Here is a 16,841-nt window from a genome sequence, read left to right as displayed (position 1 = left end):
AGACAAAAAGATAAAACACTCATAAAACAAAAGAAAATTAATGAATGAGATCGAGAACTATTCTACATGGAAGGACTAATGGATAGGTAAAAAAGGTAATGGACTCCTGGACAGTTAAGTCCAGTCAAAGGCAACTGTGGGGTTGCGGCGCTCATCTCTCTTTCAGACTGAGGGAGCCGGCATTTGTCCACAGACAGCTTTCATGTGGCCAGCAGAACTAAACCGCTTCTGGCACAACGGGACATCATGATGGAAACCAGAGTGCACGGAAACGCCGTTTACCTTCCCAACGCAGCAGTACCTATTTATCTACTTGCACTTTGACGTGCTTCCAAACTGCTAGGTTGGCAGGAGCAGGGACAGAGCAACGGGAGCTCACCCCATCGCGGGGATTTGAACCGCCGACCTTTCGATCGGCAAGCCCAAGAGGCTCAGTGGTTTAGACCACAGCGCCACCTGCTCCCTTAGAAACTATATGTACTAAACCCTCATAGCTTCTGGCACACAAGGTGTATGACATTTGTCCCTGAAATGGGAGAGCAAGTTGAAGCCTCTGGATTGGCCAGATCTATTGGTCCTGATCCCCAGCTACTCTCCTCACACCATTCTTACATAAGTAAATTGCTTTTAAAGAGGTGGTGGAACAGAATAAAACCACTGTTTGGTGAATTCATTCCTAACCGCAACAGGAAACGCATCTTTCCCTGAGTTGTTTGCTTCCCCCAACCCTGTCTTGAATTTTAGCTTTGCTGTTTTCCCCCTCCCCTCTTTCTCTACGTAGGCATGGAAGGCATCACACCATCATTCCGACACATGTCAATTACCGTGCCAATCTGTGGGCTCTGAAGGAAGAGGGCTGCACTCATCTTCTGGTGACCACAGCCTGTGGTTCTTTGAGAGAAGAGATTCAGCCTGGAGACGTTGTCATAATAGATCAGTTCATAGACAGGTAAAAAAAAAGATGGAGATCTTATATGAGGAGCTGGGCTGGGCAATCATTGTATTAGATCTTGGGCTGGAGCAGAAGCTTTATTCCCAAAGTATCCCTGCTTTTCATATATGGATATTAATGGGGTGGTGAGGTTGTAATGGAAATACCAATTTGTGAATCTGGAACCAAAGACTGTAGCCTTATTGGAGTTCAAACCCATTCCTTCAAGACCACACTTGTTGTTGTTGTTGTTTAGTCGTTTAGTCGTGTCTGACTCTTCGTGACCCCCTGGACCAGAGCACGCCAGGCCCTCTTGTCTTCCACTGCCTCCCGCAGTTTGGTCAAACTCATGCTGGTAGCTTTGAGAACACTGTCCAACCATCTCGTCCTCTGTTGTCCCCTTCTCCTTGTGCCCTCCATTTTCCCAACATCAGGGTCTTTTCCAGGGAGTCTTCTCTTCTCATGAGGTGGCCAAAGTACTGGAGCCTCAGCTTCACAATCTGTCCTTCCAGTGAGCACTCAGGGCTGATTTCCTCCAGAATGGATAGGTTTGATCTTCTTGCAGTCCATGGGACTCTCAAGAGTCTCTTCCAGCACCACAATTCAAAAGCATCAATTCTTCGGTGCTCAGAGCACACTACACATACTTGATTCAGGGGAAACCTAAGTGTGGGAATGTTTAGGAATGTAGGAGAATGCTCAGGAATGTAGGACAGGCGGCCCATGGGGGTTGTTTAACCGGCCCACGAGCCGCCCCCGAACCAAGGCACCCGCTCGGCGAGTCCCTATGTGCTGCGCTAAACCTGCGCAGCACGGGGACTCGCTTCCGCGGCACCGGAAATCACATCTGCGCAGACAGCAGAAATCGCAGGCGCACAGATGCAGACACCTGAAATTGCAGGTGCGCAGACTCCAGAAATCTCTGCTGGAGGAATCTCTGCTGGAGTGAACCGGTCCAGGTGAGGTAAACCTTGCTGACCCCTACTCTACTGATCTCCTGTCGGCTCGCAAGATGGAAAAAAGAGGCGAATGGGTGGCATTGATACTACAGTGACTGAACATGCTGACCTTTCCTTGCCAATCAGGTGTTTTTTAAAATTTCTAATCAATGTTTTTCCCCACCCACAGGACCACCAAAAGGCATCTCACCTTTTATGATGGGAGCTGTCCCGGCCTCCCGGGAGTCTGCCACATCCCTATGGCAGAACCTTTCTGCGCCAAAACTAGAGAGGTTGGTGGATCTTTGCTTATTGAGTCCGTCGTCTGCGGCTGGAATCTCAACAGAAAGAGAAACATGTTGCTGGTTTTCCTTTCCAGCTTTATCCCCTCCTGTTTCATTTAATGTTGATATTGGGGGGGGGGGGGTTGCCACTTGATAAATGCTGAGCCACTTCCCTGTTCTTCCTGCAGATTACTTTATCATTATAATTATTAGAAAAATAAATATAAAATTACAAAAGTACACAGAGTAATATAAGATGCAAAGAGGGAGAAACAAGAAATAGTACCCATATCATCATCATCAAAACTTTTATTGGCATCACATACAAACATCCAAAACAAATCAATACAGAATGACCACTCCCCCAGTGGTAATTTGTACATATTTTGTACATTACAAAAAAAAGGATGGGGGGAGGACTTGATATTGTGGTTAACCTGCATATTACTTTTTAAAGAGGTGCATTAAAGGGCTGGTGCCTTGCTGCTTTTGTCATAATTCTTTGTAAACAGATTATATATATATATATATATATATATATATATATATATATATATAGTTTTAATAGACGCGGGTGGCGCTGTGGTCTAAACTACTGAGCCTTGGGCTTACTGATCGAAAGGTGGGCGGTTCGAATCCCCACGATGGGGTGAGCTCCCTTTGCTAGGTCCCTGCTCCTACCAACTTAGCAGTTCGGAAGCACGTCAAAATGCAAGTAGATAAATAGGTACCACTCCGGCAGGAAGGTAAACAGCGTTTCTGTGCGCTGCTCTGGTTTCTGTGTCCCGTTGTGCCAGAAGTGGTTTAGTCCTGCTGGCCACATGACCTGGAAAAACTGTGGACAAACGCTGGCTGCCTCGGCCTGAAAGCAAGATGAGCGCCGCAACCCCAGAGTCGTCTGCAACTGGACTTAACTGTCAGGGGTCCTTTACCTTTTAGGGACCCCTGACCATTAGGTCCCATCACGGCCGACTCTGGGGTTGCGGCGCTCATCTCGCTTTATTGGCCGAGGGAGCCGGCATACACCTTGCGGGTCATGTGGCCAGCAAGACTATAAGCTGCTTCTGGCGAACCAGAGCAGTGCACGGAAATGCCGTTTACCTTCTCGCCAGAGCGGTACCTATTTATCTACTTGCACTTTGACGTGCTTTTGAACTGCTAGGTTGTCAGGAGCAGGGACTGAGCAACAGGAGCTCAGCCTGTCACGGAGATTCGAACTGCCAACCTTCTGATCAGCAAGTCCTAGGCTCTTTTGGTTTAGACCACAGCGCCACCCGCGTCCCTCCCTTTACCAAAATAGATTTTAACAAGACTGCTAAACTAAATTTGGGGGCGCTGGGCGGATCTTTGCACCCTAGCGGCACATATGCTAAAGACGGTCCTGTCTCTGTGTGTCCAGGTCCTTATGGATGTGGCCAAGAAGCTTGGCATCAAGTCCCACTCCAAAGGGACCATGATCACCATCGAAGGGCCGCGTTTCAGTTCCCGAGCTGAGAGCCTCATGTTTCGCAGCTGGGGAGGCGACGTCATCAACATGACTACGGTCCCCGAAGTGGTTCTTGCCAGGGAAGCTGGTCTCTGCTATGCAAGCATTGCCATGGCCACAGACTACGACTGCTGGAAGGAACATGAAGAAACCGTGAGTGACAGTTGCTTCTCGCTTTTAGGTTTGGTTGCTGTCAGGGAACTGCCATCAGAGCATCAGGTGGTGGAGGGACTCAGGCAGGATGAAAGAGACTCAACTGCTGAAGCAGGGACCAGCAGGGGGAGGAGTGGGTCTCTGAGGGAATGCGAGCAGGAGGGAGGGCTCAGGGAGGCTTCCAGCGAGAACAGTGGTGAGGTATCGGAGTCTCCCATAGGGAGACCCATACCTCGCAGGAAACTGTCACGCCGTGAGTCCAGGAGACGCGTTTCCGTTAAGGAACTTCTTTGCTGGAAACGCTTCCGCAGACAGCCACTGTCGGACTCTACTAGTGACTAGAGCAGACATGTCTGAGAAGCTCCGTCACACACGGAGGTTTGTGGGGGCGCACAAACTCTGAGGGAGCACGTTTTCACGCACAAGCAGCTAATCAAACCCTCACAGCAGTCCGACAGTCTTTGTACGCTGCCTGTGCAAGAGAAGGCATCATGAGCGAACCAACCGGAACCGGAGGAGCAGGGGCTGGAGCTGGTCCAAGCTTGGAAGATAGATACCGAGCGTTGGAGGTTCAACTGGCCCTGCAGACGGCGAGGCTGGAGGAGAGAAGGGCTCAGGATGCAGACAAGAAGGGGAGAGCCACTCAATTCCCCAGAAAGGTACCAGGATTGGTGCAGAAATTTGGGGGGGACCCCAAGGACTACCATGCTTTTAGGACAGAGATGCAATATGCCCTTAATGTGCAGTTCGATGAGTTCCCTGATGAGGAATCGCGAGTTGCTTTTGTAATTGGGCATCTTGAGAAAGGGGCTAGAGACTGGGTTCGACCCCTAATGGCAACGCACAATGACATACTAAAGGACACAATGAAGTTCTTTCGTGCAATGGATATCATGTTTTCCAGCGAGATTGAGGAAGGGGTGGTGCGCAGACAGCTAATGGCTTGTAAGCAGGGGAGTCGATCTGTCCGTGAATATTGGACTGAGTTTACCATGCTGATTCACAGACTGAGTTGGGATTTATCGGCGGCACCCGTTCAAATGCTATTTGAAGAAGGTCTTTCTTCGGGGGTGAAAGACGAGCTGGCACGGAGCCCCAGGGCGGAGTCTATGGATCAGCTGACCAAATCTGCGCTGACCATAGGAGCGCGGCAGGAGGCAAGAGCCTTGGAGAGGCGGGAAGGGAGAGGGGAACGTTGGAAGGAGTTCCGCATTCCAGACATTCCTGAGCCAGCTTTCCCGCCGGCAGAGCCGATGGAAATCGGAACAGCGCGCGCGCGCGCATTTTCAAAAACCAGCGAGGGAGCTAAGAAGGAGGGAAAGGGCCCCCGGAAATGCTATCTCTGCCAACAGCCAGGCCACTTTGCCAGAGTCTGCCCCCAGAGGAAGGAATGGCAAGGGATGGTGGGAGCTGTTGAGGGGGGAGAAGAAGGGGGAGCGGAGCAGGTAAAAGCCAACGCCTGGTTGCCACAATTGGGGCACTGCAGCCAGGCCAAAGAGCAGTGAAAGTGCCCGTGCCAGAAGCTCCTCGACCTGCTCTAGTGATTGAAGTGTCGCTAGAGCTGCAGAATGGGCATCCCCTAAAAATAAAGGCGCTATTGGACTCAGGCAGCTCCTGCAATTTTATGAGCAAGGAGTTTGCTGCTGAACACCAGATACAGACCATCCCTTTAAGCAACCCCCTGCAGGTGACCACGATTGATGGCAGGGAGTTGTTGGGAGGAGGAGTCCGCTTGCAGACTGTCCCAATGATAATGAGGGTGGCAAGGCACACAGAACTGATAGCGTTTAATGTGGCCACCCTGGGAGGCGCTCCCATTATTTTGGGAATGAGCTGGCTAGCTCTACATGATCCGCTGGTTGGCTGGCATCAAAGAGTGGTGTCCTTTGGTTCAGCACATTGCCTAGAACACTGCAAAGGGGAGAAGGGTTCAGTAGGGGCCCAAGCCACCCTAGCAGGGACTGAAGTAATGGGGAAGGTGAAGGTACCACCACAGTATGCAGATCTCAGCGACGTGTTCAGCGAGAAGGAAGCTGACCAACTACCACCTCATAGACCCTTTGATTGTCAGATCAATTTACTCCCTGGAGCACAGCTTCCCGTGGGCAAGTTGTATGCCATGTCAGACAGGGAAATGCAGGAGTTGCGAGGGTTCATTGACAAGAACCTGAAGAGAGGCTTCATCAGAGAGTCCAAAGCAGCAGGGGGGAGCCCAGTGTTCTTTGTGGACAAAAAAAATGCGGACAAGCCGAGACTTGTATGTGATTTTAGGCGGCTGAATGCAGTGACTGAACCGGTGGCGTTCCCTATGCCCAGAATTGATGATATTTTGACCATGGTGAGGAAGGGAAAGATTTTCACAAAGCTGGATCTAAGGGGGGCGTACAACCTGATACGCATAAGGAAAGGGGATGAATGGAAAACCACCATGTTTACCCCTTTGGGGGCGTTTGAATACCTCGTTATGCCATTTGGATTACAAGCAGGCTCCGCGTGTTTTCAATCTTTTATGAACCACGTGCTGGGCCCTTTGCTCTACAAGAATTGCGTTGCCTTTCTAGATGATGTGTTGGTGTATTCTGAGAATGAGGAGCAACATGTGAGAGACGTCAGAGAAGTGTTGAGCAGACTGCAAGCCAACAGGCTGTGGGTCAAACTGGAGAAGTGTCGGTTCCATACCAAGGAGGTGGAATTCCTGGGGTACCGCCTGTCAGACAAGGGATTGGCCATGGATCCCGGCAAGGTACAGGCAGTGCTGGAATGGAAAACACCCAAAACCAAGAAGGATGTGCAGAGGTTCCTAGGGTTTGGAAACTTTTATCGTAAGTTCATCCGCAACTTCGCCCATCTGACGGCGCCCATCACTGACTGTCTCAGCAGTAAGAAGAAGTTTGTATGGACGGCGGAGGCGGAGCGAGCGTTTGAGGAACTGAAAAGGGCCTTCGCCTCTGAAGAACAACTTCTGCATGTGGATTTACGAAAGAAGCTAAGGGTTGAAACAGACGCATCTGACAGAGCCATAGGGGCGGTGCTTCTTCTGCAGCCGGGGAAGGAGGAGTCGGAGTGGCGTCCGTGTGCCTTCTTCTCGCGGAAGCTGAACAAATCCGAGAGGAACTACACGGTGTACGACCGAGAACTGCTTGCTATTCATGAGGCGTTCCGGAGATGGAGGCATCTGCTAGTTGGTGCACAACATAAAGTGCAAGTGTGCACGGACCATAAAAATCTAGAGTACTGGAGAACGGCGCGAGTGCTCAACCAAAGGCAGTTGAGATGGGCCCAAGAGTTCTCCAAATTTAACTTTGAGATTTGTTATGTGCCAGGCCCAGAGAATGTTAGGGCGGACGCTCTCTCACGCAAACCTGAATATTTGGAGGGGGAGGGAGCACCCGAAGAAACCCATATCATTCCAGAGGACCGCTGGGTGTGTGGGGCGACTTTGGTGGGGCAAAGGGAATTGGTAGAGGGTACGGTGCAGGATGCATACGCCCAGGGGAAACTCAGGGATCTCAGAGGGGAGGAAGACAAACCCGGTGGTTTTGAGGAGAGAAATGGGGCATTGTATTATAAGGGAGCGTTATATATACCTGAAGGGGAATTGAGGGAGAAAGTACTCAAGCAGCTGCACGATAGCCCCACAGCAGGGCACTTTGGGCAACACAAAACCATGTGGCTGGTTACCAGGGAATTTTGGTGGCCCAAGGTCAGGGAAGATGTGCGGGAGTATGTGAGAGGGTGTGAACAATGCCAAAGAGCCAAGGGGGAGAGGCAGGCGCCGGCTGGTTTATTAGAACCACTGCCCACACCTGAGAGACCGTGGGAAGCAGTGGCAATAGATTTCATGACTGATCTGCCAAGGTCTAGAGGGAAAACAGCCATCATGGTTGTAGTAGACCTGTTAACTAAAATGGCCCACTTCATAGCCTGCTCACATGCGGTTACAGCAGAAGAAACCGCCAAATTGTTTGTAGAGAATGTGTTTAGGTTGCATGGCGCCCCCTTGAGGGTGGTTTCAGACCGAGGGAAACAATTTACTTCCAGGTTCTGGAGGAAGCTCATGAGCTTACTGCATGTAGAGGTTAATTTCTCGACGGCCCGTCATCCTGAAACCAACGGGCAGGCGGAAAGAGCAAATGGGGTTCTCCAACAATATTTGAGGTGTTATGTTAATGACAGAGAGAATGATTGGGTGGAGAAGCTGGCGTTGGCAGAATTTGCCTACAACAATGCAGAGAACGTGTCCACGGGGATGAGCCCCTTTTTGGCTAATCACGGGTGCCATCCCAGAGCCTTCCCAGGGGGGGAGGGGGAGAACTGGAGCGTTCCAGCTGCGGAACAGTTCGTGGAAGAAATGGAAGCGATCCATCGCCAGCTCCAACTCAACTTAAACAGGGCTAAGGAGGAATATAAGAGGCAAGCAGACAAAAACAGAAGGGAAGGTGAAAGCATCAGGGTGGGGGACCAGGTGTGGCTGTCAACCCAAGGGTTGCCATTCAAAGGAGGTTGTAAGAAATTAAGACCCAAAAGGCTGGGTCCGTTTGAAGTCATACAGCAGGTCAATCCAGTGGCTTTCAGGCTCCGGTTACCGAACCACATGAAGCTGCACCCAGTTTTTCACAGGTCGTTGTTGTCACCGTATAGAGGAGACAGTGAGGGGAGGGTCACTAGGGGACCAGCAATGGAGGAGAAGGAACACAGCTACCATGTAGCGGAGATCCTCGATTCCAGGTGGAAGGGAGATCAAGTAGAGTATTTGGTAATGTGGGAAGGGGAACCGGAGTCGGAAAACACCTGGGTTAGGGCAGAGGATGTCAATGACGAGGTTTTAATAGAGACTTTTCATCAGAGGTTCCCACGTAAACCTCAGCCTGTAGCGAGGTTCCGAAGGGAATACTTTGCCACCACCGACGAGGAAGAGGAGTTGGAGGGGTTCCCAGATTCTGAAGAGGAGGAGGATTCAGCTGGCCAGGACGACGATCGATGGAGAGAATTGTTCGAGACGTCAGAAGATGAGGAAGATTCGTTTCGGGGTTTTAGCCCTTCACCTCCCAGGGGGGAGGAATTGGGAGGGGGTGAGGGGGGCCCTGGAGGGGAGGTGGATGTCAGGGAACTGCCATCAGAGCATCAGGTGGTGGAGGGACTCAGGCAGGATGAAAGAGACTCAACTGCTGAAGCAGGGACCAGCAGGGGGAGGAGTGGGTCTCTGAGGGAATGCGAGCAGGAGGGAGGGCTCAGGGAGGCTTCCAGCGAGAACAGTGGTGAGGTATCGGAGTCTCCCATAGGGAGACCCATACCTCGCAGGAAACTGTCACGCCGTGAGTCCAGGAGACGCGTTTCCGTTAAGGAACTTCTTTGCTGGAAACGCTTCCGCAGACAGCCACTGTCGGACTCTACTAGTGACTAGAGCAGACATGTCTGAGAAGCTCCGTCACACACGGAGGTTTGTGGGGGCGCACAAACTCTGAGGGAGCACGTTTTCACGCACAAGCAGCTAATCAAACCCTCACAGTTGCCAAGCAGGGATCCTTAGGTAGCTAAAATGGCGCCATACATACCAGAGGCCTTTCTTCTTGGAATAACAGGTTTGGAATTGCCCAAGAAAGATGTTAAATTATTTTTGTATGCCACAACTGCTGCTCGTATTTTGTTAGCTAAAAAGTGGAAAACCCAAGAATTACCAACAATAGAAGAATGGCAGGTGAAGATGATGGATTTTTCAGAGCTAGCCGACCTAACCGGAAGAGTCCGCTAACAGAAGGAGGAGGAGTATCAGGAAGGAAGAATGGACAAAAATTAATGATTACTTAGTTAAATATGTTAAGTTAAATTAACTGAAAACAGCTTGCAGATACTTAATTGGTTTAGGATTTTATTTATGTTAAGTGATGAATTAATATGTTAAGTGATGAATTAATATGTTTAATTTCATAATGTGAAGATCTAAGGATGTTAATGTCTAAGTTAAATTTTATAAGAACTGCAATTTGGAAAACCGTTAAAAGGATATGCAATGAAATTCAGCCAAGGGGAAGCAAGGAAGTCACTTAACAATGTTAATAAGAGTAATTTTCAATAAGGCTATGATTTATGTTTGTTTGTCTTATGTGTTTGTTTGTTTATAATGTTGTGAAAACCAATAAAAAATTGGGGGGAAAAGAAGAAGGGGGAGGCGCTGGCAGGTTTGTGGTGACACCCCAGTTTTACGGAGATACGAAAAATATTCAGAAGGAACCCCCCCCCCCTTTTTGGCAGAGATGAAATTTTTACTACACTTTTAAATCTTTACATATAAATTCCAGATTTCAAATTTGTTTTACATTTCTCTTTAAACTTTTGACTTCCCGCCTTTCCTTCCACCCTGTTGTTAATCCCATCCTATTTACATACTGCACTCTGAGAAAATTTCACCTACGACATATTCTTCCATTTCAAATACAGTGGTACCTTGGTTGTCGAACTTAATCCGTTCCGGGAGTCTGTTCGGCTTCCAAAAAACATTTGCAAACCGGAACACTTACTTCTGGTTTTGTGGTGTTCAGGAGCTGATTTGTTCGGGAGCCAAGCCGTTCAAAAACCAAGGTACCAGTGTATTATCATTTTCCTTCCACTGCTTATATTTCAAATCCTGCTTGCGATTTCATCTGATCATGGCATTTTTTCAGATATTCCCAAAAGGACTTCCATTCTTCCAGGCATCGTCCCTCATGTCAGTTTCATAATTTTGCTGTTAGTTTCACCAGTTTTGCAAAGCCCATTAGCTTTAAAATCCATTCTTCTTTCATTTGTGTTTCGTCTTCTTCCCAGTTCTGCTTATTTTCTTTCTTTCCTTTCAGCACTAAAAATCAACATAGTTGCCCCCTGTTTTCATGGGGAGGAGTATTTTGGGGAAACATGGAGGAAGATTTCTCATGTCCCCCTGCGTATATTTTAGCAGTACAGTGGTACCTTGGAAGTTGAGTGGAATCTGTTCTGGAATTCCATTCGACTTCCAAAACATTCGGAAACCAAGGCGCGGCTTCCGATTGGCTGCAGGAAGCTCCTGCAGCCAATCGGAAGCCGCGGAAGTCACATCAGACGTTTGGGTTCCAAAGAGCGTTTGAAAACCAGAACAATCACTTCCGGTTTTTGATTATTCGGGAGCCAAAACATTCAAGTTCAAAGGCGTTTGGCTTCCCAGGTTCCACTGTAATGCATTTGATATACCACGAAGTTTGCCAGCATCTCTCTCTTCCTCCCCCCTTCCACTCAACAGTCAGCTGCAAACTCAATTTTTTGAATTCAATGCATCACAAAGTTTACCTGAGACCAGGGGTCAGCAAACGTTTTCAGCAGGGGGCCGGTCCCCTGTCCCTCAGACCTTGTGGGGGCCGGACTATAGTTTTTTGGGGGGAAATGGACAAATTCCTATGCCCCACAAATAACCCAGAGGTGCATTTTAAATAAAAGCACGCATTCTACTCATGTAAAAACACACTGATTCTCGGACCATCTGCAGGCCGGATTGAGAAGGCGATTGGGCTGGGTCTTAGTTTGCCTACCCATGCCGGAGACATTTAAATATTGTTTTGAACTTCTCCAGTATGCAATCCTATACATATCAACTCATAAGTATATGGGTGGTGTGTGTGGTTTTTTTTAATTCAGTGGAATTTGCTTTCATTGTTGTTGTACTTCCAGGTTTCGGTGGATAAAGTGTTGAAGACATTGAAGGAAAACGCCAATAAAGCAACAAGCTTGCTGCTGACTACTATACCCCTGATCGGTTCCATGGACTGGGCAGAAACCCAGCAGAACTTGAAAGTAATATATTTTTAATTCCTCCCAATATCTTTGTGTCTGAACTCTTTAAAAGTGTTTCAAAAGTTAGTGTGTAGCGAAAGGAGAGCAACAGATATATGTGTATGCTTAATGTGTGTTTGAAAACTAAAAACCAGCAAATTAAAAGAAGGCTAGCTGGACAAAAAGGCCCCAAAGAAAGCTGCAGAATTTCAAAGCAGGAAAGGGAAAACAGAATACTGAGTCGACCTCTGTTTTTCCTTTGCCTGACATTTTTACTGGCGCCGGAAGCTCGTGATAGATAGACCAAGAGCTTGTATTCGGTAGAAGAGATGCTGTCCCAGAGAAGTTATTCTCTTCTTACCTATTGATGTGGGTGCCGCTGCAGAAATAATAATAATAATAATAATAATAATAATAATAATAATAATAATAATAATTTATTTGTACCCCACCCATCTGGCTGGGTTTCCCCAGCCACTCTGGGCGGCTTCCAACAAAGATTAAGAATACATGTCACACATTAAATGTCACACATTAAAAACTTCCCTGAACAGGGCTGCCTTCAGATGTCTTCTAAATGTCAGGTAGTTGTTTTTCTCTTTGACATCTGGTGGGAGGGCGTTCCACAGGGCGGGCGCCGCCACCGAGAAGGCCCTCTGCCTGGTTCCCTGTAGCTTTGCTTCTCGCAGCGAGGGAACCGCCAGAAGGCCCTCGGAGCTGGACCTCCGTGTCCAGGCTGGACGATGGGGGTGGACGATACTCCTTCAGGTATACTGGGCTGAGGCCGTTTAGGGCTTTAAAGGTCAGCACCAACACTTTGAATTGTGCTCGGAAACGTACTAGCAGCCAATGTAGGTCTTTCAAGACCGGTGTTATGTGGTTCCAGCAGCCACTCCCAGTCACCAGTCTAGCTGCTGCATTCTGGGTTAGTTGCAGTTTCCGGGTCACCTTCAAAGGTAGCTCCACGTAGAGCGAATTGCAGTACTCCAAGCGGGAGATAACCCGGGTATATACATAGGAAACAGGCAAAACTATATTAAAACACGTTACCTTTGTTCCACATAAATGTGTCCTTTCTAGGTTGCTTTATACGTAATATCTTTGTATGGGCAACATAGAATAATATAAATTAAGCATCCACACATGGAGGAAAACTGAATATGTGTGTGTGTGTGTGTGTGTATAGAGAGAGTTGGTTAACTCCGGGTAAATCTGGAATTGCTCATTTTCGCTGAGAGAAGAGGAGGGTGCTCCCAGGTGAGACCTGGGAGGACACACCTTTCACTGTAAGAAATTTGTTGTTGCTGTTTAGTCGATTAGTCGTGTCCGACTCTTCGTGACCCCATGGACCAGAGCACGCCAGGCCCTCCTGTCTTCCACTGCCTCCCACAGTTTTGTCAAACTCATGCTGGTAGCTTCGAGGACACTGCCCAACCATCTCATCTTCTGTCATCCCCTTCTCCTTGTGCCCTCCATCTTTCCCAACATCAGGGTCTTTTCCAGGGAGTCTTCTTTTCTCATGAGGTGGCCAAAGTCTTGGAGCCTCAGCTTCACGATCTGTCCTTCCAGTGAGCACTCAGGGCTGATTTCCTTCAGAATGGTTAGGTTTGCTTTTCTTGCAGTCCATGGGACTCTCAAGAGTCTCCTCCAGTACCATAATTCAAAATCATCAATTCTTCAGCGATCAACCTTCTTTATGGTCCATGCAATTAGCATGGTGTGATGGGACAATGAGCTGCTTGTGCGTAAAATCCTTGTCCTTCAGAGTTTGGTTAAGTCCGCAAACCTCTGTCTGTAACGGAGCCCCTTAAGCATGGCTCCGTCAGTCGCTGGCAGATTCCGACAGTGGTTGCTTTCGGAATCTCTTCCAACATAAAAGCTCCTTAACGGAAACACGTCTTCTGGACTCTCTGCGTGACAGTTTCCGGCGAGGAGTGGGTGTCCCTATAGGAGGTCCTGAAACCTCCCCACTGTTTTCGCTGGAAGTGTCTCTGAGCCATCCCTCCTGCTCACTTTCCCTCGGAGCTCCTCCTCTCCCCCTGCTGGTTCCCTCTTCAGCTGCTGAGTCTCTCCCAACCTCTGTGAGCCCTTCCACCTCCCGTCCTTCCGATGGCAGTTCCCTGACACATGGCAAATTTATACTTTATGAACTTCCTTTGCCTTTAGTGGGAAGGAATTCTGCAGCTCCCAAGAAATAGCATTTGATACAGAGAAAATGTGTCCTGCCTTCCTTGGATCCCTGTCCTTCTTTGCTTCATGTATTCACTATAGGTCATGGCATTCTAGATGTAGAACAAAAAATGGAGTATGTAGTAAACTAAGAGCTAAAGCCCAAATAAATCCCTCGGGACTGAGGATCTTCTGTGTGAGTGTGGGTTGAGGTCCATAAAGGTCCCTGGTGACTGGAACTTTTAAAAGTGGTAATAAATGCCAGCTTCATTATTGTGACTCTAAATCCTAAAATTACTTCCATGACTTGATTTACCTTTTAACCAATATTTTGCTCCTTTACAATTCAAAGGAACTCGTTTATTTTGCCTTGGAGGAAATTTTGGGGGGAAGTTAGCTGTCCAAAATTTAGAACAAGTTTGTATAAAGCATTTATACCTTTGAGCAATTAAAAGCTTTAAACTGTATTGAAAAGTAATCCTCTATTTTCTTTTTCTTTTTTCATTTTTGTGTTTCAGAATACTCTGCAGCTGTCAGTTATGCTACCAAAACATTAAAAGCACGGCAAGATGCTCTGAAGCTGGTTTGAGAAGATGCATCTTTTGAGAACATTGCAATGCCCTCAAATTATATGGTTAAAATACGCAGCATTTTCATTCTATCTGCTAATACTTTTCGTTTTGGCACAAAACGTGTAGAGGTTAAGGAGTGGAACATGCCCACCAGACTGGGAATTTAATTAATTGCGGGAACTGACTACCACCCAATAGGAATTATTAGCAAACATTTAATAATCTTGTTTATAGACATGGAACAAGAAAATAAGATGTCATGGTATGCAGTTCTAACAAGTTCTTGGCTCATCACCCATCTCAAAGATGTCAAGGTATAGGCGAGATGACAGCCTATACCCTTTAACTACTCCAGACAGGGAGGAAAACAACCCAGAAACCAAAACCCAAAATCTTGTAAATCAGTGGAATTGATATGTCTTTGTTCAGTGGCATTTTTTAAAATGCAAAGAAATTGTTTTTTTGAACTGTGGTTCTTTTGTGTTTTTTATATTTTTTTAAGACCTTTTCAGACTTTTTTAATATAAATTTATTTACGTTTTTACAAAAGTGGTTGCCTTCTAGATGGGAGCGTTTGAATGGTATCTGATGAACGTGCTGCTAACACCCCCACCCCCACTCACCCACCCAGTGCTGACAGCAGGTCATGGAATAACTCCAGTTAGACATTCTAGTGCTGGCCACCAGCAACATGCTGCCACTGCTCTCTGCGCATGCTCGATGTCCCAAGTATGCTCACTTCAACCGGAAGTCCTTCTGACTCCTCAGCTATTCTCTTCTACAGTGGTACCTCTGGTTGCAAACGGGATCCGTTCTGGAGGCATGTGCGCAACCTGAAAAGAGTGCAACCTGAAGCAGCATATCTGCGCAGGTGTGCGGCGCGATTTAGCGCTTGTGCGCATGCGCAAAGCGTGATTTAGCGCTTCTGCACATGTGCGAGCGGTGAAACCCGGAAGTAACCCTTTCCGGTACTTCCGGGTCGTCGCAGGACGCAACCTGAAAAGACTTATTGTATTTTTTTCTCTATAAGACTCGCTTTTTCCCTCCTAAAAAGTAAGGGGAAATGTGTGTGCATCTTATGGAGTGGATGCAGGCTGCGCAGCTTTCCCAGAAGCCAGAACAGCGAGAGGGAGCGCTGCTTTCACTGCGCAGCGATCCTTCTCATTGTTCTGGCTTCTGAGATTCAGAATGGTGTGGTTTTTTTGTTTTCCTCCTCCAAAAACTAGGTGCATCTTATGGTCTGGTGCGTCTTATAGAGCGAAAAATACGTAACCTGAAACATCCGTAACGTGAGGTATGACTGTATCCAGGTCAGCAAAAACACTGCGTTCCAGGGACCTTGGTGGGGGCCTCCTGTTTGATGCCCCCCGCAAGGGACCAGAGTTTCTCCTTGAAGTGAGCATGTTGCGCCATGGCTGAGCATGCGGAAAGAGTCGCATTGGTTAGCCGCCAAGGGTGGCGTCGCGAGAGAAGGGAAGGGTATGCTGGCTTCTAAGGGGACCATTGGGATTGCACAGGCGTCGCGTTTGGGAAGACGTTGGCCTGCGCTAAGAGAATTCTGTACCAAACCATTTCACCTGCCTTACTGTGTTGTGACGATCTGCTCTATTCCTCCGAAGAATGCGATGGCTCCATTCCGGTTTGTTAGAGTGGCGTCGGTGAATGTACGCGATACGCACAGATAATATCCCTGCGGTTTATTTCTACACTGTGTTTGTTTTAACGCCCACACTTGCCTTTAAGAAAAAGAATGTGCTTCTTCTATCTAATAAAACCAAACGTAACCTCCTGTGTGTAAGCGAGACTTCTTGGGGGGGGGGGTTAGAAAGAATTCAAACTAAATGGTTTTTCATGTGCAAGTGAGAGGTCAGATAAAATGAAGAGAGATTTCACCCACCATAAAAACAAATGTGGACTATGGCTGCTTTAAGATGATGGCAACTTGGATACTATCAGCCATATTACTGGGCGGTAAAAAAAAATGGCTTGTTTTGCTTTGCCAAGCACAATTCCTACAGATAGTTTTAACACTTTATACCAACATGGCATATTTTGGAGCAGGGATAGAATCACAGGATTGTGGAGTTGGAAGAGTCGATCCAGTCCAACCCCATGCAATAATAATAATATAAATACTTTTATTATTTATACCCCGCCCATCTGGCTGGGTTTCCCCAGCCACTCTGTGTGGCTACATACAGAACACTTAAAACAGAATAGAACTTCAAATATTAAAAACTCCCCTAAACAGGGCAGCCTTCAGGTGCCTTCTCAAAGTCAGATAGTTTTCTGTTTCCTTGACATCTGATGGGAGGGCGTTCCACAGGGTGGGTGCCACCACTGAGAAGGCCCTCTGCCTGGTTCCCAGTAACTTCACTTCTTGCAGGGAGGGAACCACCAGAAGACCCTCGGCACTGGACCTCTGTTTCTGGGCTGGATGATGGGGGAGGAGACGCTCCTTCAGGTCTACTCTGCCGAGACAGCTGCCTCCTACAGGGATCGAAGCTGCAACCTTGGCATTATCAGCAC

The 16,841-nt window shown here is 47.8% G+C and overlaps 1 protein-coding gene across 2 annotated transcripts in view; it reads left to right on the top strand.

Annotated features, from left to right (window-relative positions):
• The window catches only part of MTAP (methylthioadenosine phosphorylase), a 29,222-nt gene extending 13,121 nt beyond the window's left edge, over positions 1-16,101 (top strand). The window contains exons 4-8 of one of the 2 annotated variants that reach the window (XM_081176942.1): positions 782-949; positions 2,060-2,162; positions 3,553-3,792; positions 11,470-11,592; positions 14,259-16,101. In XM_081176942.1, the coding sequence (XP_081033068.1) occupies positions 782-949; positions 2,060-2,162; positions 3,553-3,792; positions 11,470-11,592; positions 14,259-14,297 (673 nt within the window). In that variant the 3' untranslated portion in view covers positions 14,298-16,101. Of the gene's footprint in view, positions 1-781; positions 950-2,059; positions 2,163-3,552; positions 3,826-9,301; positions 9,338-11,469; positions 11,593-14,258 lie in introns of those variants that run through there. The other variant, XM_081176943.1, reaches the window with a different exon arrangement.
• Positions 16,102-16,841: the final 740 nt, after the last annotated feature.

The sequence above is a fragment of the Podarcis bocagei genome (assembly GCF_964188305.1).
Source record: "Podarcis bocagei genome assembly, chromosome: 17".
Taxonomy (NCBI): domain Eukaryota; kingdom Metazoa; phylum Chordata; class Lepidosauria; order Squamata; family Lacertidae; genus Podarcis; species Podarcis bocagei.
Note: the sequence above shows the minus strand (reverse complement) of the source record. Positions and strands in the feature narration are given on the sequence as shown.